General features: G+C 44.5%; 1 protein-coding gene across 4 annotated transcripts in view; it reads left to right on the top strand.

Moving 5' to 3' along the window:
* Positions 1-24033, top strand: part of GPM6B (glycoprotein M6B) — a 150610-nt gene that overhangs the window by 91249 nt on the left and 35328 nt on the right. Inside the window, exon 1 of one of the 4 annotated variants that reach the window (XM_059909933.1) lies at positions 15667-16025. The exons of 1 other annotated variant lie outside the window; for it this stretch is intronic. In XM_059909933.1, the coding sequence (XP_059765916.1) occupies positions 15965-16025 (61 nt within the window). In that variant the 5' untranslated portion in view covers positions 15667-15964. Of the gene's footprint in view, positions 1-15666; positions 16026-24033 lie in introns of those variants that run through there. 2 more of the 4 variants (XM_059909934.1, XM_059909931.1) reach the window with 2 other exon arrangements.

Raw genomic sequence — 24033 nt, 5'->3', positions numbered from 1 at the left:
TAGATTCCTTTTAGCAGTACAGAATGCCATTGATGTAAAAATAATGAAGCCACCATTCAGAAGAAACCCTTAACTGCCCGACCCGTCTGAAGTGGTGAATTCTGTCGGTGGGTACTTGTCGTCTGCTGGGCGAATCTCAGCATCATCCACAGACTTTTCAGAAGTGCTGGGTGTCAGCTCGGAAGGAAGCAAAGGTAACGGGCTCTGGGAAACTGACACATGACTCCAAATGGTGCTGTTGGGGCAACAAGGATGCTGATTGGTTGAATGAATAAAGTTGAAGATGCAGGAACAGAGTTTGACTAAAATTGATTCGTAAAATGTTCATGGGAGAAAGCAGGTTTTTTCCTAATTTACTGTTGTTTAAACATGTTAAATCCACAAATTAAGTATTTAAATAAAAAAAGAAAGGTTCATTTGGTATTACTTGTTCATCTAGGCCGGCTTCTAGAAATCACAGTTTCCTGTTAAGAGTGTTCCTGAGTCATCTCTTGAAAAATCTCGTGATTTTTCGGTGATCAGAGAGAATTCTATTTTGTCTGCCTTCAAAATTTAGTACAGTTTTTGTCTCAATTTCCAGCGTCTCTCTGGTTTCACAGTGATTATCTCTAGCAGGCGTGCGGCCACCCCCTTTCAGGATCCTGCTGTACATTGTTGGGGATTGGAGACAAACCTTTACGTTCCAGCAAAATTGTCAGCTTTCCCATTTAGTCACGGTGAACACAGCTCAAGTCACAGGGCTGGCTGTGCCTAACTCCCCAGCAGGTGGTTGGCCTCATGGCCCCTGTCCTTTCCTGGCGTCAGAGACCATATAGAGGTTGTTCCTCAGATTTTACCTTTTCCTCTGAGATGCTCTGAGTCTGTAGATTCCCCAGTAAGAAGTCATCGCATGTGATTTAATGACGTCAAGCAGTATTGATAGATTTCAGTGAGATCGCTAAGATGTACTCTGTGTGGGCTGCCTTTTCTCTGCTCTAGGATATTTTATGTCTGACCTGGCAGGGATGGTTATTTCAAGTTGTCCCAATGGTTTCCAACTTGCAAAGCCCATGAATTATTTTAGTGCAGTAAAGGGCCTTAAATGACTTCATCCCACTTCTCCTCATTTCTGTCTCAGAAAAGAAACAGAAGAGGCACTTGAATAAAATATTGCATTTGAATAAATGTGAATATAAAGTATGTGGTTTTTTGTCTCTTTAGGTTCTCATCAGCAGTAGACTAAATGACATAGCTCACATTTTTTTTTTTAATTTTTAAACTTTTTTAATAGGTCACATTCTTATCTACTTAAAATCATTTTTTTAAACATATTTATTGTAGTATAATTGCTTTACAATGGTGTGTCAGCTTCTGCTCTATAACAAAGTGAATCAGCTATACATATACGTATGTTCCCATATCTCTTCCCTCCTGCGTCTCCCTCCCTCCCACCCTCCCTATCCCACCCCTCTAGGTGGTCACAAAGCACCGAGCTGATCTCCCTGTGCTATGCGGCTGCTTCCCACTAGCTATCTATTTTACATTTGGTAGTGTATATATGTCCATGCCACTCTCTCACTTTGTCCCAGCTTACCCTTCCCCCTCCCCATATCCTCAAGTCCATTCTCTAGTAGGTCTGCGTCTTTATTCCCGTCCTGTCCCTAGGTTCTTCATGACCATTTTTTTTTCTTAGATTCCATATATATGTATTCATAGCTCACATTTTTGTGCAATTCATATTTTATACCAACCCTGGACCACCCAGCCGCTGGTCCACCAAGGCACTGATTTTTTTGTGGACTTTAATCTGAGGGCTCTTGAATTATGTATCTACAAATCCTGGGTGTTTCCCTGAACTAGTAAGAATAGGCATTCTAACATCAGGAAGTAAATTTCGCATACTCTGTCAGACTAGGTATTGGTAAATCGGAAATATTCTGTCAAGCTAACATGTTGGATAATCATACTCTTCAGTAAATCAGTGGCTTTGGTGTGTTTATCAGAATCACTCGGTGTGAGACTGCCGGTCTGGGATGTTCACTCTCCTTCATCTGAGTAGCTGGTTTCAGGAAGGTGACGTTGACAGTAGGAGCGGAAGGTGACAGCGATGTGCTCGACCGGATTACCTCAACCCACACCGGCAGTTCGAGGGCTGGCAAATACCATAGTCCTCCCATGCTAGCCTTTCAGTAGCCTAGTTCTTAATTGTATAAAGTAAGCAAATGTATGTTTCAGCTGTACTAAAATTTATAATCCCCGATCCATGAAGAGATCTTAACCAATCTTCAATTAAAACTTTCTACCAGATTTCTGGTTGGAAAAACCCCAAACATTAGAACATGACCTTCAATGTTTGTATATTCTATTGGAAAGCACTAAGTTTGTTTTTTTTTTTTTTTTTTTTTTTTTTGGCTGCATTGGGTCTTTGTTGCTGCACAGGCTTTCTCTAGTTGCGGCGAGCAGGGGCTACTCTTCATTGTGGTGTGCGGGCTTCTCATTGAAGTGGCTTCTCTTGTTGCGGAGCATGGGCTCTAGGTGCGTGGGCTTCAGTAGTTGCGGCGCACGGGCTCAGTAGTTGTGGCTCACAGGCTCTAGAGCGCAGGCTCAGTAGTTGTGGCGCAGGGGCTTAGTTGCTCCGCGGCATGTGGAATCTTCCCGGACCAGGGCTCAAACCTGTGTCCCCTGCATTGGCAGGCGGATTCTTAACCACTGCGCCACCAGGGAAGCCCCAGCACTAAGTTTTATCCATTTTGCTTCTCAAACACATTTCCAAGTGGTTAACAGGGTCTAGATTTTATTATAAAATATTTTTGTAATGGTTTTACTGGTTTCCTTTTTCTTTGTGCTGTCAGCAGTATGAAGATAAGTTTCGTGTAACTGCTTTGAGAGGCTACAGGACACAGGTTAGTCAGAGCAAAGCTGAGAAAAACTGAATTGCACCACATACTTCCAAAGAAAGAGTCGTTGGCATCTGGCTCCAAAGGATGCCGGGAGCCCAGTGGAATCCATCGCAGGGTGTTGACGCGTCCGTTAGAGCAGGTGAAAAGTGACTCGACCTGCACAGTAAGAGAATGACTTAGGTCAATAGGCAGAGTGATGGAGGTGAGAGTTGCAGGGCTCCTTACCTGATGTCTTTTGTTTCTTATAACCACGCTGCCAAACTGGTCACTTCAGGCTCGGTGGACGTTCGAGCCAGGACAGGCTTCGCAAAGCATCTTGTCCAGTCTTCTTATAGATGAGGAAACGGAGGCTCAGGCGTGCGTTGTCCAAGTCACCATGACCGGCAAGGGACAGAGCCAGTGCTCACTCAGTGGTAGGCAGCACATCCTCACCTTGTACTCAGGTCAACTCTTCCCATGCCTCGCCTTCCTCAGCTAGGGAGGTACGGAGCCCTGTGTTTTTGGCCGTCCTGAGTGAGTCTTTGGTGGTGACCCAGGTTCTCTGAGTTGACGCACCTTATCACCTAGACACTGTCGTGGCTGCCTGACTCTTGAGTTCCCAGGTTTGGCATCCAATGGCCTGAGTCAGTGCTCAGCTCGGCCTCTGACCAGCTTGGCCAAGTCCCTTTGGCTCCCTGTGGTCTTGGTTCCTTTGTCCAGGCAAGGGGGGTGGTTATACCTGCCTCTCAATGCCCTCATGAAGGCCAGAATGAAAGAGCATGGGTTAAAGTTCCTGCAGCAGTGTTGGTACACAGGAGACCCTCATTCCTTGAGTTCTGGCCTCTCTCTACCCCGCCTGAGGCACTGTCACATCTCCGGTGGCGTGGGGAGCGGGGTGTGGTGGGCCCCCTGGACACGGCCCTGAGCATGCTCCGTGGCTTCCACATCTAGCCAGCTCTTTCGCTGTAGCTCTTATAGGGAACTGGCCAGGTGTCCCTGGTAGCTGGCGCTTACAGTCTTTGTATGATGACTTGGTGATCATTGCAGAGGAGCGTATACAAAGATTGGGAAAATATCGCCCACCCCTGGGGCTGTTCCTTCTTTCCATTGCCCGGACCAATATAAAGTGGGCACTGTTGGAGGTGGGCCCGGAGGGGTTTGGTTCCCCAAGATGGACGTGGGAGTCTCTATGTCTGCCTGATACAGCACCGTTTTTTTTCTTTAATTTTTATTTTATATTGGAGTATAGTTGATTTACCACGTTGTGTTAGTTTCAGGTGTACAGCAAAGTGATTCAGTTATACATATACATATCTATTCTTTTTCAGATTCTTTTTCCATATAGGTTATTATAGAATACTGAGTAGAGTTCCCTGTGCTATACAGTAGGTCCTTGTTGATTATCTATTTTATATACAACAATGTTTATCTGTTAATCCCAAGATCCTAATTTATCCCTCCTCCCCTCTTTCCCCTTTGGTAACCATAAGTTTGTTTTCTATGTCTGTGGGTCTGTTTCTGTTTTGTAAATAAGTTCATTATTGTAAATAAGTGTATTGTTTTTTAGACTCCACATATTAGTGATATCATATGGTATTTATCTTTCTCTGTCTGACTTACTTAGTATGATAATCTCTAAGTCCATTTGTGTTGCTGCAAATGGCATTATTTCGTTCTTTTTTATGGCTGAGTAATATTCCGTTGTATATATGTGCCATATCTTCTTTATCCATTCCTCTGTCAATGGACATCTAGATTGCTTCCATGTCTTGGCTATTGTAAATAGTGCTGCAGTGAACATTGGGGTGCATGTGTATTTTCGAATTATGGTTTTCTCCAGGTATATGCCCAGGAGTGGGATTGTGATCCAACACCTTTACCCAGCAGCCCAACAGATAGAAACCCATTCATCCCCACATGGACTCCATTTCAGGGAGAGGTGACAGCGACTCCTGCATGTTGAGGGCGAGGAGCTAGCCCAAGTAGCCCCTGGACAAGAATAAGGTCTCCTTAATGCCCCTGGAGTTCTCAGGTTTAAGGGGCCCCCATCCTCTTTCTCCCTGCCCTGACAGGCTCATCCCATAATTTGCCAGCTTCTGTTGAGAATTTTCAAAGTCCAGATGTCTTGTGATTTAACCTTGAGTTTGAAAATGTCTGGCTTCCTTCCCACGTGTGTGGGGAGGCAGGCAAAGGCAGGTTAAGCGTCTTTCCAATGGAAATAGCTGCCATTCGAAGAGGTTGCATTTATAACAGAGAGAGGGATGGTTCGAAGGGAAGAATGGGAGGAAGAGGAAATGGGTAGATTTAACCAAGGAGGCGCCCTAAAGGAGGTGGGCTTTGGGCTGTGCCTTCCAGGAAGAGGAGGAGAGCTGGGGAGACAACGTGAGTTGGGGTTTTGGCAGTGATGTAGAGAAAATCCCTCACAGAGCACTCCCGATTCACCCAGCTTTGAGGCTGAGCCACAAGCTCCCTCTGGGTAAGAGAATACCCTAGCCCCTGGGGTCTCCAGCTAACAGAGAAGGAATTGCTCCAAAGACATGAGTGGGATCCCAGTAGCCACAGTTCAACAGCTAACAGGGGGGCTCGGAAGACCCGCCTTTGTTCACGTTGGCTGGTCCACGCTCGGTGAATGAGTTAATTGGGAACCCTCCCGGGGGAGCCACTGATGGTGCGCCACTCTTAATGAGGAGTCTCAGCTCCCCACGGCATGTGATAATTTTTCAGGAAGCACATTGTCAGTAGATCAGCTGCCTTGTCTCCTGATGTATGCCTTGCGTACACAGGAAGAAGGAGAAACTTGCTCTTTTTTTTTTTTTTCCCCCCATCAAAACCAGTTTAAAACCCCATCATCTGGTCCTTGTCTGTGTTTTGGCTTTCAGTGTGGTTCAAGCGTGTTGGGGTCCACTTCTCTCCGGTGTGATGGGAACCACAGTGAGGGTATTGTTTATCGCCCTCGCTCTACCTCTGGTTTCTGATTTCCTGAAGACTCAGCCCTGCTCAGGACCCCAAGCGATCTGCACTCGGAGCAAGCTGTTTCTCTTACTGTGACCAAAACTGTCATAGCTTCCCATCATTATGGGTGACATCATGGAAGAACGGGCTGATGTTCCCTCCCTCTAGGGCTGTGATGTGAACTAAATCAAGTAACAGTGGGCCCCTCCCATTGCCTTACAGGTCGCCCTTTAACCTCCCTGCCACCACCATCATCTCTTCGAAGATGACATTCCTTAAATCTTAGAGAAACTTTTCCTTTTCCCGCCGTTTCCTCTTTCCTCACTCCTACGTCAGAGGGAGAAATGTTCCACCCTCCTACCCACAGCTGGCCCTCCGCCTCTCCTGTGATCTCGATCTGTCATGTCTCCACCTTCACTTGATTCTCCTTAAATCTCTTTCAACCCCTGCCTTCTTTTCAGCCGAAAGCCTTTGGGGATTCTCTTCCTCACTGTGTTTCTCCCCCTTCATCTGCCTGATCTTTCTCTTGCCTTCCCCTCACTAGCACATTTCTTTAGAAAGGAGGCTGCCCCCGCTTTCTCTTCTTCACTTCCCAGTCCTTCAGTAGCTCCTCTGTAAATCGGTTTCCATTCTAATCATTCTAGCGACGCCGGTAAAGAAATGGAAATTTTCCATGTCCAGGGCCTTTCCGAGTCCTCACCCTCTGGCTACCTTGACTGTGGACCACCTCTTCCTTCTCAGAATCCCCTCCTCCAACATCCTGTGCACCCTTGGAGGAGAGTAGTCCTTCCACTAGAGACCCCCGAATAGGGTGGTGCCCCCAAGGCTTTCTCCTCTGTACCGTCTCCCTTGGCATCTCACCCATTCCCACGAGGGTAATTGGTTCCTCTCTGCCGATAATGCTCGAGTCTTCATTTCCAAACTCGGCCCTGGTAGCCCTTCTCCCTGACTCTCCTCACCCACTGCAGGTTGAATTGTGTCCCCCAGAAAAATATGCTGAAGCCCTAACCCCTGGTACCTTGAATGTACCCTTATTGGAAATAGGGTCTTTGTCAGTGTCATCAAATTAAGATGAGGTCATACTCAATTAGGGTGGGCCCTACTTCACTATGACTGGTGTCCTTGTAAGAAGAGACACAGACACACAGGGCAGATGCCGTGTGATGGCCAAGGCAGAGGTCGGAATGCTGTACCTGTATGTAAGACAAAGATCACCAGTAACCACCAGAAGCTAGAAGAGGTGAGGAAGGATGCTCCCCTAGAGCCTTCTGAGGGAGCTCAGCCCTGCCGACATCTTGATTTTGGACTTCTAGCCTCCAGAACTGGGAGAGAATCAATTCTGTTGCCGATAGGCACCCGGTTTGTAGTACGTTGTTATGGCAGCCCTAGGTGACTAATACATCACCTGGTCTCCCCATGTGTTCCCTGTGGCACTCACCATCCTTTTAGGGATCCAAGCGGAAGTCTTGGAATCAAGCCGGAATCCCCTCCCCCTCACCTTGATGACTGGTTTTCCATTTCTACCTCGACTAGGTATAGCATCTCCACCTCTTCTCCGATCAAGTGTGGTCACCCTGACTCTGGCCTCTCTGATCTCCTATCCATCCATCACCCAGCCCTTTGTATAATTGTCACAAAACAGTTCTGATTATGTCACTGTCATTGTAGGACACATTTTGTGTGTCCCCACTGCCCATAGCAGTTGACTGCATCTTGGAATTACCCGGGGAGATCTTAAAGCTCTTGTGGCCACTACACGCCTCTATCAGACCAGGATCTCTGGGGATGAAGCCAAGGCCTCAGTATTTTCAAAGCTTCCTGAATGATTCCAGTGTGCAGCCAGGCTTGAGAACCATTGGCTGATAGGCTATCACAACAGCCAGAGGAAACTTAGGGCAGAAAAGATAGATTTAAAGCAGTGGTTCTCACCTGGGGGTGATTGTGCCCTGCAGGAGACATTTGGCAATGTCTGGAGATGTTTTTGGTTGTCAAGACTAGGGTGTCGTTGCTGGCGTCTAGTGAGTAGAGGCCAGGGAGGCTGCTCCACGTCCTATAATGTCCAGGACAGCCCCAGAATCATCCAGAAATTACCCAGCCCCAGATGTCACTGGTGCTGAGGTTCAGCAACCCTGATTTCAGAGGTGGGAGAGAAGCACCAATGCTGATCTTGACTTTGGGACAGACACCTGTGGGCTTCACCGCCCGTGCCGCTCGCCCATTTGTCGGCCCGGTCCACGGAACCGTCTCATGCCACACCTGTTCCCATCGTGTGAAGCCTGAGCCTGCTCCCGCCAAAGATATCCTCTCGCTCTCCTTTTGAGAATGAGGTATAGTGGCATCTTTGCCAAAAGAGAGAGGCTCATTACCTCTCAGATTGCCTTTGCCAGACTCAACAGTCAATGTTTCGGCAGCTCCTAATGGGGACACTGCCTGTCGTTCCATAAACAGCTGATGAGGTTGAGAAGAGATTGGCTAACGGGCCTCCCGTGTGCGCACTGTTATCGATAACCCTGGCCTGCCTGGGAACCACCTCTACCATTAAAGAGAAACTCTTATGATGATGGCTGATACTTCTAGAGCTTTACAATTGAGAAGAGTTTTCATATAGTACCTCATCCAATTTGACTTGTCATTTCAGCTCTTACCTTTATGCGGTGTCATAAAGGTGATGCCTTCCACAAATGCAGTCTCAGCTCCTTCCTCTGGAGGGAAGTGAAGGGGCTTGAGGAGTTGGGAGGGCGTGCTGGCTCACTGGGAGGGAGGGAGCATTTAAACCCAGGAGGAAGGAGATGATCCAGAAAGAAAACCGTCAGTGCCAAGAGTGGAAAACGAGGTGAAGGGAAAGGAGATGAAGGAGGCCCTGTCCTTGGGTACTGAGTGGGAGGCTGGACATGGGGAAAAAAATGTTTCACGGAATGTGACAATTTCAGAGGAATTGCACTTGACCCTTTGAGCAACATAGGTTTGAACTGAGCGGGTCCACTTATATGTGGATTTTTTTCACAAAATACATATTATACGATCCGAGGTTGGTTGAATCCAAAGATTTGGAGTGGCGTATACAGAAGGCCGACTATAAAGTTATATGTGGATTTTCAACTGCTCGGGGTTGGCGCCCCTAACCCCCATGCTGTTCAAGGGTCAACTGTGGTTTGAAGGAATATGGAAACCTTTCTTAGTGATTAATGACTCCCCACTGAGGAGTCATTCTGTGACCAGAAGAAACCTAAAATACAGTTCTGAAAGTAGAAAGAAGTACACATTTGGCCAACTTCATTGACAGCTATGTGAGTAGGATAAGGATATGTAGGTAGATCATTGGACAACTTGATGAATTCCCAGTTGATTGAAGAATCCTAGTCATATAACAGAATAGTGGCTCAGTTTCTGGTATGCCGTAGATGCTTAATGAATCTTGGTTGAATGAATGAATGAATGAATCAACCAACCAACCAACCAACCAGTCAACTGTCCAGGATGATGTCCATAGCGGCAGTCACAGGATTCTGTCATCTTGGTCTTGTTGTGTTCAACCCTTCCATCAATTATTTGGATCACAGGACTGTGTAAGAAACACAAGGCAAATTTGCTATACTTGGAGACTGATATTGTAATTTATAATAAGAAATACATATTTGGTCTTTGTCCTATTTCTGGGACACAGCTCCTAAAACCACTGGAAATTTCCCGTGATGGAGACTGATAAAGGTGTCTTTTGTTAATGAGGTGACTTTTGGAACCTAAGGGGAGGCGGCTAGTTGTCATTGGAACCAGCCATGTGACTAGAGTTGGAACTCTCAGTCTTGCCCCCGACTCCCCTTCCTCCCCTTCCTCCCTTGTCCCCCACCTCTGACCTCCAGGGAGGGGAGAGGGGCTGGAGATTGAGTTCCGCTACCAATGGCCAACCATTTAATCAGTCATGCCTGCGTAATGAAGCCTCCATAAAAACCCTAAAGGACTGGGTTTGGAGAACTGCTAGGCTGGTGAACACGTGAAGATATGGGGAGAGTGGCACCTGGAGAGGGCATGGAAGCTCTGTGCCCTTTCCTCATACCTTACCCTGTGCATCTCTTCATCTGGCTGTTGATTTGTATCCTTTGATGTCCTTTTTTTTTTTTTTTTTTTTTTTTTTTTTTTTTTATTTTTTTTTTTTTAATTATTTATTTATTTATTTATTTATGGCTGTGCTGGGTCTTCGTTTCTGTGCGAGGGCTTTCTCCAGTTGTGGCAAGTGGGGGCCACTCTTCATCGCGGTGCGCGGGCCTCTCACTATCGCGGCCTCTCTTGTCGTGGAGCACAGGCTCCAGACGCGCAGGCTCAGCAATTGTGGCTCACGGGCTTAGTCGCTCCGCGGCATGTGGGATCTTCCCAGACCAGGGCTCGAACCCGTGTCCCCTGCATTGGCAGGCAGATTCTCAACCACTGCGCCACCAGGGAAGCCCAATGTCCTTTTTATAATGAACCAGTAATCTAGTAAGTAAAATGTTTCGGTGGGTTCTGGGAGCTGCTCTAGCAAATGAATCAAATTCAAAGAGGGGGGTCATTGGAACCTCCATCTGTATAGCTGGTCTGAAGAACAGGGAGCAACCTGGCTTTGAGATTGGGGTCTGAAGTGGGCAGGGGATGGGGTGGCAGCGTTGTGGGACAGAGCCCTTAATCTCTGGGGTCTGACGCTGTGTCCTGGTAGTGTCATACTTGAGTTGAATTGTAGGACACCCTGCTGGTGTCAGAGAACTCCTTGGTGGTGTGAGGAGATCCCCCCCCCCAACACACACACACACGCGCGCGCGCGCACACACACACACACACACGTGACCAGAATGGATAGAGACAAAGTAAACCTAGGAAGATCATTAATGGAATAGATCATAGAAGAAAAATCAAAATGATCTTGACAAGTTAGATACTGGACCAGGAGAAACAGGCATAGGCACAAAGCCCTATGTACGAGATTAAAATTTCAATTGGACCACGAGAGCCTTGTATCTTGAGAGTAATGGTTGTGACCAGACTTGAGAATCTTGCTCCTGTGCCCATCATTCAACTAAAACTCTTCTTGTGGAAGTTCCAGTGGCTATTTGGTGGTAAAGGGCACTTTCTGCTTGCCCATCCTCATCTTTTTTGCTCCTGCTACAGTATTCAACACTATTTGACACTGTTAGCTTGATGCCCTTCGTGGAACCTTTTTCTCATTCCATCATCCCACTTTGGCTTTATTCCCTGGCTTTTCTGGTTTTTCCTTCTCGGTCTCTTTTACCTCCCTTTCGAGTGTTTCCTTTACCTTTATATTTAAAAGTCAGTGTTCCTTAAATTCAAATCTCGTGTCCTTGTGGTCTGTATCTCTCCCTAGTCGTTTGCTAACTGTTTGTTTAAAGTATATTTGTTGAGGACCTACTACGTGCCGTGGACTGTTCTAGGAGCTGGTAGTACAGCAGAGGACAAAGAGACAAAAATTTCTGCCCTTAAGGGGCTTATATTCTAGGAGAAGGGAGGCAAATGGGTGAGTGAATAGCTAGATCAGTGTTGGATTGTGGTTAGGGCCATAATGAACAGCCAAGCCAGGTTAAGAGACTTAGCCTGTCAGGGCTACTCTTTTAGGCAAGAGAGTCAGGGAGGGTTCCCTGGGAAGGTACGTCTGAGCAGAGCTGGACGTCTTGTATTCCCAGGGCTACCTCTACACCAAAGGCTCCCAGCTCCTCGTCTCTGGTCAGCCCCTCTCCATTGGAGCTATGTTCCCGAATGCCTCCTGGACAGCTCCCGCAGGACGTCCTGGGACCCCTGAAACCGTACACGCTCAGCTCTCGTACCAAGCGTCCTCCTCCTCTTTGGTTTCCCCATTGGTTCACAGCCTGACGAGCTCCTCACTCACCCAGGCTAGAGACTCCACACCGCCCCTCGCCCTTCTCCCTTCTCCCTTCTCCCTTCTCCCTTCTCCCTTCTCCCTTCTCCTTTTCCACTCCATGCGCAGGTATCCAATCACATGCCACCCGGATCCTCGCTTCCTCCTCATGCCCTCGTTCAGACTCTCCCCTTCTCTTGCTTGTACTCCTTAAGAAGACTTCGAATGAGTTTGCCAGCCTCCAGGATTAGCGGGGTGTTCAACCTCCCTGGTTCCCAGCCTACTGGCTCAGCCATCTCCCTTCACTTCCCTCCCCCCATCCAACCCCACTCCTGCCACATACACCGTATGCTCTGGCCCCTCTGGCAAGAAAATCATCTCCCCAACACTTTGACAAGACCCTTTTACCTTTTGTATGCTTTTCACTTTTTCCGGGAATCATCTTTCCCTTCCCTACCCCTCCCTACTCTTCCCTCCCCTCCCCTCCCCTGCCCTTACTGTTTCGCTCGCCTACCCGGCAGATTTCTAACCATGCTGAGGTAGCCAACTCTGTTCTGGGAAGCTTTTCCCAAATTCTCTTCCCCTTCCCCTTCCCCTCCTTTGCTGGGATACCATAGTGCTCGTACCAGATTGGATTCCCCTGGTTTAGAAGGGTTCTCTGTGTCCCATTAGCCCTCGGGTTACCTGGTGGAACCATGCAAAACTACCGTTCTTCTAGTCAATATCAGCATTCTTGTATGGTTGAGTCTAATATATCCAGTTTGTATCAGTATTTGTTATTCCTGTTTTGGCTTTCAGAAGTATTCGTACCTTCAACCAGACTGCCTTAAAGCGTGGGGCTCAAAGAATAATTTTCAGCTCGGGGAGACATTTCCCATCCTACTTATTCTACATAGTCAATTTTTCTGGTCAAAAATGGATGCAGACCTTAGAAATCTTGTCAGTGTATACTCTGTTTTCTTTCTGGCTGTTAACAATTTTTCTGTCATGTCTTTTCTGATTCACATCATTTGTTATAAGCACCAGTGAGGTTTTGAGACTGCTTAGACAGTGATACAATGGTAGCTTGTAGAACTGTCATACTCATTGTCTAATGAAAAGAAAACGATAAAGTTGTGAATAAGGCAAAAGCGATGAAGAGTCTATTTATAGTTTTTCAAGGTGAAAAGAAGATCAAAGTATCAACTGGAGAATTTGTGAATATTTTGTCCAGTGGTTGTGATTTCCATGACTCATATAGAACTAGAGTTGCCCTTGAATTTAGAATGTCTTTCATATTCTGCCTGCCCACTTCCACCAACATTGTAAAACGCTATTCTTAATTAATAGCCCCCCCCAAATTATTCTATTCTGCCAGTTCTATAATTGAATGATTTTGCTTTTGATTGAATGATTACACTTTTTAAATAAAACCCGATAACGTAGCTAATCATAATTGCTCCCTTTTGTGTTGAACTGAATTTTGTTTTGGTATTAATTCTCACTTGAACTGCTGAGGGAGAACGATCCTGTCACAAAACAACAATAGGCATCTTCCTGCCTGAATGTATCTAAGCCGTCTTTGCAAAAATGTTTGAAGACCATCGTGTTTGGACATATCATCAGGTTTTCCTTTGCAGGCTAGTTACATCATATCTGCATCTCTTTTTGCAAGTCTGAAATCGTAGGCTGCCGTGCTTCTCAATCCCCTCGCCGTGAGACAATAAAGTTGGCTGGGGCCGTATTTTAAGGGGATAGTTGATTGTGGGCGTGGTCGCCTAGGATGATGCTTAAAGTGGAAAATGAGATGTAAAATGAAAAGAAAATATTGGAACAGGCTAAACTGGTTTTCAAAATCTTTTCTGGTTCAGCAGGGCCAGAGGTATTGAATGTAGAAGACTTTCGGGGATTATCTAAAACTAATGCATTAAAAGATCAGGTTGTTAGAGGATTTTGATTCAGGATCTTATACTTTTTTTTTTTTTTAAAGTGTTGAGCAACAGACCCTCAAAACTTGGGAGAGGATTTTTTAAGAGAGGGTGGCCTCTGACTTGTCTTTATGTTTGCTTCTAAGATGGGTGTCCAACCCAAACAATTAGTGGACTCTTCTGAATCAGGAGCCCTTCACCCTATGCTTATCAGTGGTCATCCCTGTATTTGACTTGAGTTTCTAGAAGTTTTTTTTATTGAGGTATAATTGACATACAATATTATGTTAGTCTCAGGTGTACAACATAGTGATTCAATGTTTGTATACATTGCAAAATGGTCACCACAATAAGTCGAGTTAAGGTCTGTCACCTTACAAAGTTAATACAATATTATTGACTGTATTTCCCATGCCGTACATTACATCCCCGTGACTTACTTATTGTTATGTTATAACTGAAGTTTGTACTTCTTAATCTCCTTCACCCATTTCACCCCACCCCCCCCCCCACCCCCCCACATCCCCCTCGCCTCTGGCAGCCACCAGTCTCTTCTCTGTATCTGTGAGTCTGGGTTTTGTTTATTTTGTTTGGTTTGTTTTTTAGATTCCACATATAAGTGAAATCAGGTGGTATTTCTCAGTCTGACTTATTTCACTTAGTCTCCATGGATGGACCTTGAGGGTATTATACTGAGTTTCTAGAAATCTTTTAAGTAGGGACAATGAAGGTAAGTGGGTCAGACAAATGCTTTAAAAATGGTGCAGAAATTAACGGTGCTTGGAAACATGGCTTATATCCACGATAAAAGCTTATATGCTTAGATGGGCTGGGAACATTGGTCCAATAGTATCTGGGGATGCAAGAAGACTTGTGAAAGCAGCAATCAAAATCGTTGTTACAACAGGCTTTCTGCTGAGCATTTAGAACGCTCTTGAGAACAGCCTTTTGACTCGGGGGTTCTAAGGAATAAAGTTCCATATAGAAATAACGACATCCAATAAGAAAAACCACTCTGTTTTGATTTTTCATTCTAAGGAGTCACCAAAATATTATTGATATTTTAATAATATTATTTTGGTAGCTCATTATTATTTAAAAATAAGCATATTATCATTATTTTTAAATAGGGATGGGTACTTTTGTATGAATTGGGCTTGAGCTGAAGTTTCTCTTACTATCACATACGTTAGCTATAGACCAGGAAATAGATTCTGTTGCTGAATTGCTACACTGCTGTTGTTAAATCTATGTTTGGGTCCTCTTCCTCCTTATGTACTTTTTCTTCCCTCTTTTATATGTTCAAGTCAGTGTAGCTAGCTCGCTAGAGGTTGTGTGAAAGACACATTTTTAAAAATTGAAGTATAGTTGATTTACAGTGTTGTTAGTTTCAGGTGTACAGCACAGTGATTCAGTTATACATATATATATCCTTTCTCAGATTCTTTTCCATTTATAGGTTATTACAAGATACTGAGTATAGTTCCATGTGCCATACACTAGGGCCTTGTTGGTTATCTATTTTGCATATGGTAGTGTGTATATGTTAATCCCAAACTCCTAATTTATCCCTCCCCTCCCCTTTCCCCTTTGGTAACCATTAGTTTGTTTTCTATATCTGTGAGTCTCCTTCTGTTTTGTAAATCATTTATCTGTATCATTTTTTAGATTCCACATATAAGTCATACCGTATGATATTTGTCTTCTTATGGAAAGACACATATTAAAGAAAGAAAAAGAAAATGGAGACCCTGGGCAAGTCCTTTGAGTAGATCCTGCCAGGGTCAGGGGTAAATGAAATAAAACAAACGGTGATGCCCCGCCAAGGGGTCCCAGGGGGCAAGAAAGAGTTTGCTTGTGCGAAGACACGCTTTCTGCTGGAACACACACCGGCCGATCGCTGAGTCACGTGGTGGGAGGGGGCTCTCTCCTCTCAGCTCCACAGCCCCTGCTGTGATGTCACAAATCTATTCTTTCCTGGGAGAATTAATTAGCATTCATCGGGTGCAGCTGGCGAGGAGGAAGGAGGGAGCCGGAGCGCACGCGTAGGCCGGCCAGAGGCGCAGCCCTGTCGGTCGGGGCGCGGCACCCCCCGCCCCCCGCCTCCCCCGGAGCCGCATCGGGCCTCGGCACCGGCGGGCAGGCGGTGGCGGTTTTATAACCGGATTCTCCGTGACGTACGGCTGCCGGCTCCTTGGCAGCTATCTTTCTGGACCAGTAGGCAGAGGGGGATTGACGCCGACGAGACTTTTGCATCTTGGAAGGGACTGTAATCTTCTGTAGTGAAGAACAGAAGCTCTCAATCACGCGGGTGTAAATAAGAGCCGGAGGGGAGCCCAAAAGAAAAGGAAGAGGAGGGGGAGAAGTGTGTATTGGGGGGAGCGGGCAAAGCATTTTTGGTGGATGGTATGAAGCCAGCCATGGAAACTGCAGCCGAGGAAAATACTGAACAAAGCCAAGAGAGAAAAGGTACCCAGGGCTCTGACAATAGCCTGTTTAAAGCTTTTCACTGGGGGCTTAAAAAGGGGTAGCCCGGTTTGCGTCTCGTGTAGAATCGGCTCTGAAACCATCCGGATGGCCTGGTCTGGCTTTCAGGGTGGTTTTTCTCCTGGAGGCTGATGTTAAGTGAATAGAGCAGCCTCCCTCCGGTCCAATCCTGGTCCAAACCCTTCTCCCGAACGTGGTATTGCACAGAAGGAGGTCCGCAGTCTGTCACCTTGGGTAGCTGGATTGGGGAAACTGTCTGCTTTAATTACTATAATGAGTCCGAACTGAGGTCCTAGGTTCCGCATGTTATATCCCAGGGACGTGGGATGCATTGCTTTCTGCTAATGGAGGGGCACGCGTATTAGATACGCTTCGGTTCCGCTGATGCGGTAGTGATTTTGGACATTCTCTTATTTTCGTATTTAATACGATTGCTATTTCCGTGTATCAGACCCTGACTCTGATATGTAATAACCATTTACAGTTGGAGCTTGAGAGAGGGAACGTCAGCTCTGTCGGCTAGTGCTGATGGAAGGCGTTGGCGGGGAGGTGCGGGGTGTCTGCTATCTGTGACTTGGAGATTTGTGGGAGGAAAATCCACACCGGTCCTGTTCCTCAAAGGGCATCTCAGAAAACATCCTGATCTTGACGTACGGAATGGTTTTTGCGGGGAGAAGTAAAGTGTTTTGCGGTAAGAAGATGGCAGAAAATAGAAGCTAAAATTAATGTGTCTTTTCCTAGATAATGACCGATTCAGGTTTGCCACCCCGTGGAATCAGCTCAGCCCGTGTGAGGTTAAGAGCATCTCACTGCATTGTAATTTATCTCCCTCACCAAAAGTTACAGACTGCTGTAAAGGCGCAAGAACATATTCTGTACCTGCAGTGGCTCTTATTTCAAAAGCTACCCGTGCTGGGGTTATTTCTCATGACCCTGACATCCACTGACCGTCACTAAACAATAGTCATTCTCCCTGATAGAGGTACAGGTATGTTTTATATAAGAATATGTAGGTCTGAAATTGCTGACAGTCAACCATTTTACACCTACAAAAACGGCAATTTCACGAATCTCACCATACCAGCATGCTTGGGTAGGGCAATCCCTGAATAACATTCTCTCCTAAACAGAGCAGTTTCACTTTTTAAATTAATTGCTTTTTAAAGTATGATAAAATATACAGATCATAAAATGTGCCATTTTAGCCATTTTTAGGTGAATAATTCAGTGGCATTAAGTATGTAGCACTTAGATTTCTAAAATTGGTAGTTGAGCTTAATCCCTGCATCAAACCTACCGCCCCCCAAACAATAACAACAAAAACCAGCCCCCCAAAACCCCCTGCCTTTTCTTGTATGTATATTTCTTTTCATTTACATGAATGACCAAATAGCAGTAAGAGAAACTCTTGGGAATATTTATAAAGTCGAGGAACTGAGATAAAAGTTTAAAGACTCGTTTCCGTGACGATTAGAGACAAAGCTTGGGGGATATAATCATGGAATAATAGCATTGTTGTGAGGAAGCCAATCACAGTTGTAGCGATTTTTCCCTAAAACAGATGCTTAGAACACACTTTTTATTAATGTGGTGTTTGCCAGCGGCAGATAAAACCACTTTGGTCTCCGCAAAAAACATACCTTTCGTTTTTCTCTCCAAAAGCAAGAAAGGGGCAGAAAATCGATGTAAAAATCCTTACTACGCGTTTGTGGTTCTCACCTTCATTTATTCTTATGGAGTGCTATTCTTTTATGTCAATTAAATATTTATTATTTAATACCGAAATCTACAGGCTGCCACTACATCCCTGGCAATCTGTATATGAAACCTCGTTAGCTATGGTTTCAGAAACAAAATTAGAAGCAGAAGATAATTCCTGGAGGAACTTTAAAAACTACAATAATGGATAAACACTAGCTGTTTGTTAAGTAATTCAAAAATACGAAGTTACTGCAAGATACCGTCACATATATAATACATGCTTGAGTAAGAATACGGGCCACGGGATGGATTTTGACCACAGCAGCAGGGGTTCTGATAGCCCCGTGACCCACCGGAAATGTTGATCTGGAGGGTAGCCTCTCTACTAAGCTTCGTCTAGACGAACAAGTTCATCTGCCAGCTACGCAGGGTCAAAGCTCACATGAGTATCATCTTTGTAGTTTGCCCAGTTTGTTCGCCCGTTGTCATGCAAGGCACACAGAGGCATAAAATGATAAACATGTTTGTAGCTGCTTGCCCCTCCAGGATTCCTTTAGATTTAATTTTAAATTTATAAAATCAGTGTTTACTTCATTGACGTTAACATTTACAAATTTGACACAGAATGCATTATATAATTCTTGAGTGGGTGAATCTGTGGGGTTTTTTTTTCCTTTTTTTCTTTTAAGCCTTTCAGCAAAGGGATTTAATTTGCTAAATCGAATCCTCTACATTTTGTCACTTCCCACAGAGTTTTAACGCACATGTATTTCCCCCCCCCCCCCCATTCTTCCTTTCCCATTTGTTGTCATAGTTGGTGGTACGGGCAATACTTGTCTCTGAATTTGGAGTATTATTACCCAGTGGCTAATACCCAGTAGCTTGTAGATTAATGGCTTCAGATAATTATTATAGTGTTTACTAAGAATACAAATTAAACTTAGCTTTATAAGCTGACCTCAACTTTTCCAGCTGGTGTCACTTCCCAGGAGTTTCAGCAGGACAAAGAGAGCTGTTTCTTTAAACAGCCTCATAGCTTTTGTCACAGAACCCTACTGGATGATCGAAATTCACAAGAAGTAATTTAGCAGTTATTCAGGAATTTTTACAGAAAGCAAGAAGGTTTTCTCAGACGGATGTAAGAAATGCCAAATTATTACAAATGACAGTTTTTAAATCGGAAGCATTAACTTAAATCAAAGTGTCGAGAATTGAGTGAGCAGATTAACTGAAATGAAATAAGTGGAGGAAATGAATAAGACAGAATGAAAGCAACTGGATCATGGGACTCAATATTAAAGAGATGAGAGTGAGGTTTCTATTTATTACTGTGCAGTATTACTTGATGTCAATTCATTTGTGAAAACCAAGGCATCGAGAATCGCTGGGAGGGTGTAATCTAGAGGCAGAAAAACAATTGAATCACTTGTTCTATCGGATGGAAAAAACCCTAAGTATCTGTTAAGAAAATTATTTTTATTATATGTAGGAAATTGGAATCTACGGAAACAATTGTAGTCAGGCTAGTTAAGCTCCTATGAATCATTGCTCAAATAAATTTCAGAACTCCAGGTATCAAATTAAATTTCTAAGCACATAAAAAGAAAAATGTAGAAAATCAGAAATAATGTGTAATTTAAAATAAATTACAGGACATAGTCAAAGTAAGAAATGAATTCAAATGGTTGACCTGATTAAAAAATGAACACATCCATTTAAATCTTTTTACTCAAATAGGTATAATGTCTTAGGTGTTTGGGTTTTTTTTTTTTTTTTTTTTTCTTTTTAATGTAGCAAAAGATGTACACTTTTGGCCCTCCTTTTTGTCATTGTTGTTTAGGAAGGAAAGCACTCCTCTAGAATATATGATCTGTAGGCTAAAAACCCAGAGGGACACATTTAACATGTTACACTCTTCCTGGTGATTTATGAATTATTTGATGCTGAGATTTTTATTGACGTTTTCTGACTTGATTACATACATATGGTATGGAGAAGGTTGTAGATGCAGTTTTTTCCTATGAGAATCTGCCAAGGAGGACGTTTGAAGAGAGGGTGTCTGGGGATAAGACTGTAGAGAAAAGCGGGGCCGGCCAGATGGTGCTGGACATATGTGGTAGGTATGATACAGCTTGCTTTTATTTTATTTTTTTTTTAGAAAATTTAAATGTGGAGGAGATCTCAGCAAGCCAGTTGGTACCTCTCTCCTCCTTAGATATTATAGTTTCCATTAGCATCCTTTTAAAGACTCGGCCTTGCTCATTCATTAGACAAAGAATTCGGACTCATTTCTGGAAATGTAGCTTTGCCTTCCTTGAAATTGAGTGGAAATCTTGAATTCAGATTGTTAACGTTAAAAATTGTGTTCCTCTCTTATTTGGAAGTACACGCTAGTTTAAAGTAAATAATCTTCATAACGTGACTTATCAGCCTTGCTGTATCTGAGAACATGTGACATAACCAGTGTCCCCATGACGTAAGTTTCCCCTCACTGGGACTGGTGAAAAATTGGACTGTTCTGAGATACTCCCTTGCTTTTTTCTCCTCGGGACCCAGTGTACCTCCATGTGAGATGGTTGGCCAGGAATAAGGATGGCTGTGGGACAGAGGAAGAAGGTGGCTTTTAAGAGAGAGAGGCTACAATCCCAGCTTCACAAACGTACCTGCTTGTGTATTCATTTGTTCATTTATTTATTCATTTAATAATGTTCCTCTTTGAAACATCGTCCTTCCTCTGTCCTCTCACGTCATAGGAGCGGAAGGGTGCCAACTCATCTGAGGGACCATTCTGTGGAGTATAATCTTGGTTTTAACAATAATCTTGCTGATTTGTGGCAAGAGGAGAATTGATGATGCCCAAGAGGAGAATTTTGACCCTTAGCCCAGAGAACATGTGATAAGAGAAAATAAAATACTTTCCTATTTTGTAGGCTGATTTGATTAATTGCATTACTTTTTTTGTATATTCAAGCCTTACTAGCTATCTTTGATATCAAGGGTCAGCATACTTGATCTGTACAGGGCCCAAGAGTAAATATTTAGGCTCTGTGGGCCACACAGTCTGTTGTAACTACTCAAAGGAATGAAACTGGGTCATTTGTAGAGACGTGGATGGATCTAGAGACTGTCGTACAGAGTGAAGTAAGTCAGAAAGAGAAAAACAAATATCGTATATTAACGCATATATGTGGAACCTAGAAAGATGGTACAGATGAACCGGTTTGCAAGGGAGAAATAGAGACACAGAAGTAGAGAACAAACATAGGGACACCAAGGGGGGAAAGCGGCGGGGTGGTGGTGGTGGTGGTGTGATGATTTGGGAGATTGGGATTGACATATATACACTGATATGTATAAAATGGATGACTAATAAGAATAAAAAAAAAAAAAAAAAACTACCAGGGTAGCATGAAACAGCCACAGATAGTGGATAAACAAATGGGTGTGCCTGTATTGCAATCAAACTTTATTTACAAAACCAGGTGGCCGTCATCGGCCGACCTCTGCTATATTCTATAGTGGTGTTACAGCTTCCTTTAATATTTTAAGTACTAGCTAAAAATGGAGGAGGACTGATGTAGCTTTCAGAGACCTGGCCCAGTGAGTATAGTCTTTATAGGAAGCTCAGTCTTTGTCATTTAGTTGCTTCCAGTGATAATTTCCTAGATGGCAGAAAGCATACCAGTCTGCAGTTTAGTTATTCAGCCTTGTCCCTAAATTACGTCATCTGAGTAAATGGGGGAAAAGAGTGTACACAGCATTATTTTGATTTCTTTTCCTCAGGTCCCCATCGTTTGTCATACCTACTTTGGCGATGACCACCCAGTTGTGTGTCTCGCCATCAGTCACCACCGTTCACCTCAGCCCCATCCATAAATAGTACCTGAGATGTCACAGTCTTCTGTGCTTCTTCCAGAATACCGCTCAGTCTCCTGCCCACCTCTCCCTTCTACTCTCTAAGGGGAACGTTTGCAGGCTTCCCTCTGAAGGGCATAAGCCAGGATCTTCCTAGGTCTGTACATTTTCCCACTTCTTGACGGTGGCCCAGAAGCTGAGGCTTCTCCTTGCAGTCATGTGACTCCCTTTTAAGCGTTGGGACCCTGTCCTTTTAAACAAAACATATACTGTGCTCTTTGAAATTTTATAATTTGATATTTAATGTCTTTATTTAAGTTTGGCTCAGAAATATAAAATAGACATGATTTTCTCTCCCTTCATATCTAAAGATGAATTGTTGTCCAAAGGCCTTCCCAGTAGAACTGGAAAGCATCCATCCACTTGCTGACCCCATCTCCACGCCTCCGGAAGGAGGAGGAGTTTTAGGCTGCATTGAGCGGCTCGGGCTTGGCTGTCCTGTTTTTCTCAGAAAACACATTGGCGCTGGGCAGTCCATGGTTTTTCATTCAGTGCCAAGCAGCCTGTGCCTGATTGCCTACGTGAAGAGATGCGGGCAGAGAATGGATGAATCCTGTGCAAAGATCCCTTGAATTGCATGGCCTGGCTGGGGTGCAGTCAGGGTGGTGGGGGACCTAGAGGCCCATTGCTTGATCCACAAGCTCCCAGGATTCTCCCCTGCATTCAAGCAAATATTTATGCAGCAGACATTGACTGGGCACCAACTGTGTGTTGGGCTTGGAGGGAGAAATTTTTTGCAAGGAGGATGAAAATTTTTCAGATAGAAGTGATCGAGCTCCTTGGAATCCTCTTGCTTGAGGTCGACACGGAGGGCTTACAGCCACTCTAACCAAGAGGAAATCAGGTCATACCATGAGGCCACTTGACCTCCTTCTGGTTCTCTCCACCAGCCCCACCTGGTTTCTCCGCTTTCGGGGAATGTAGCGCAACCCATGTATGAGAGAGACTCACCCAAAATCTGAATCCAGGAAAGGCTGAGAGTTCAGAACCCTGAAGTAACATCAGGAGCTTGGGACCTGACAGGTGTCTTTACAAGGCACAGAAGCACAGCTCACCTCCAAAGAGACCTCAGCAGAAGAGTAGAAAATCACAGCAAGCGCACAGGCCCCCGGCTGCGTGATCGCGGGCAAGTGACTTACCTTTCCGTTGCGCTTGGCTTCTTCGTTTGTAGGTATTGGCATATCCCAACTGTTCTAGGGTGTGATCGCTTACGAGGGACTCTGATTTGAACTCAGTGCATGTTCAGAGGGCGTCTGAAATTCAGGACCAGGCAGATCCATCTCCTCTGACCCTTAAACAGGGTCCTAAAATAAACTGCTTCAGGAAATTGGATCCCCAAGATTACCAGCGGGGAATTTTGAAGTGTGTCCAGTATTCCATGGGAGATCCAAGAAGCCCAACTAAAGAAATTGTGGACCGACTGACATGACAGCTGTAGATTGAGCAAAGATTCTTTTTGAAAGGGCTGTCGTGATTATGACTCAAACATTGGAGGTACTAAGGTGACTGGCGGTGGAAAGAATCAGAACAGGTGACAGTCCTTAAAAATGTATTGACTTAGATAATTTTGCCTATGTTACACGTTAAAAAAAAAGAACAAAAACCTTTAGACCTGTGTAAAAAAAAAAAAAAAAAAAAATCCTGAGGTAACGAGTGCAACGTGCTTTGCTTGGTGACCAGCACTCCGTGAGCACGCTGTAAATTAGAGTCGTCATCACGTTCTTTAGCAACAAAACCAGCAGCAGTAAAAATACTTTCATTGTGCAGTTCTGATCTTGTCCTCGCATCGTTTTTTCCCCTTTCAAATGTCTTTAAAAGTCTTTAACTGTCTTTTCAATGTCTCTAAAAGACAGTTTTACTTTACCTTGAAGCCAAGAAGGTTTGCTCTAAAACACCACCTAGAAACGTAGGTCTCCACTTCCCGAGTGGAAATACCTTGAGAGTTTTCAGAGATTGTGGAGAGCAGAGGTGGGGTTTCGTAACAGCTGGTGAGGTTTTCAGTGGACCCAGTCAGGGCAATCGCCTTCTGGCCTCACAACATGGCAGTTTGCTCAGTCCTTTTCCTCAGTGGTCTGAGGTGCCCAATGGGGCATTATAACCTGCTCTTCTGGTGGAATAATTACCCACATCAATGTCAGCACCATTTTTTTAATCCTTGAATATTTGTGGCACCCCAGAGGACGTAACCCGTCATTAGGTTTGATGGGATTCCCAGCTGTAAACTGGCCATAGTGACCTTATGGTCTCTTAGGGATTTCAAGGTTGTAATTCAACTAATAGTTACCAGCATCTGATTCTGTGTCAGGCAAGTTGATGGATATTTTTCTCTCCAATCCCCTAAGAAGTAAGATATATCGTCAGATTACCAGATAAG

This window comes from Balaenoptera ricei, chromosome X (assembly GCF_028023285.1).
Source record: "Balaenoptera ricei isolate mBalRic1 chromosome X, mBalRic1.hap2, whole genome shotgun sequence".
Classification (NCBI taxonomy): Eukaryota; Metazoa; Chordata; class Mammalia; order Artiodactyla; family Balaenopteridae; genus Balaenoptera; species Balaenoptera ricei.
This window is presented reverse-complemented; position numbering and strand designations above follow the sequence as displayed.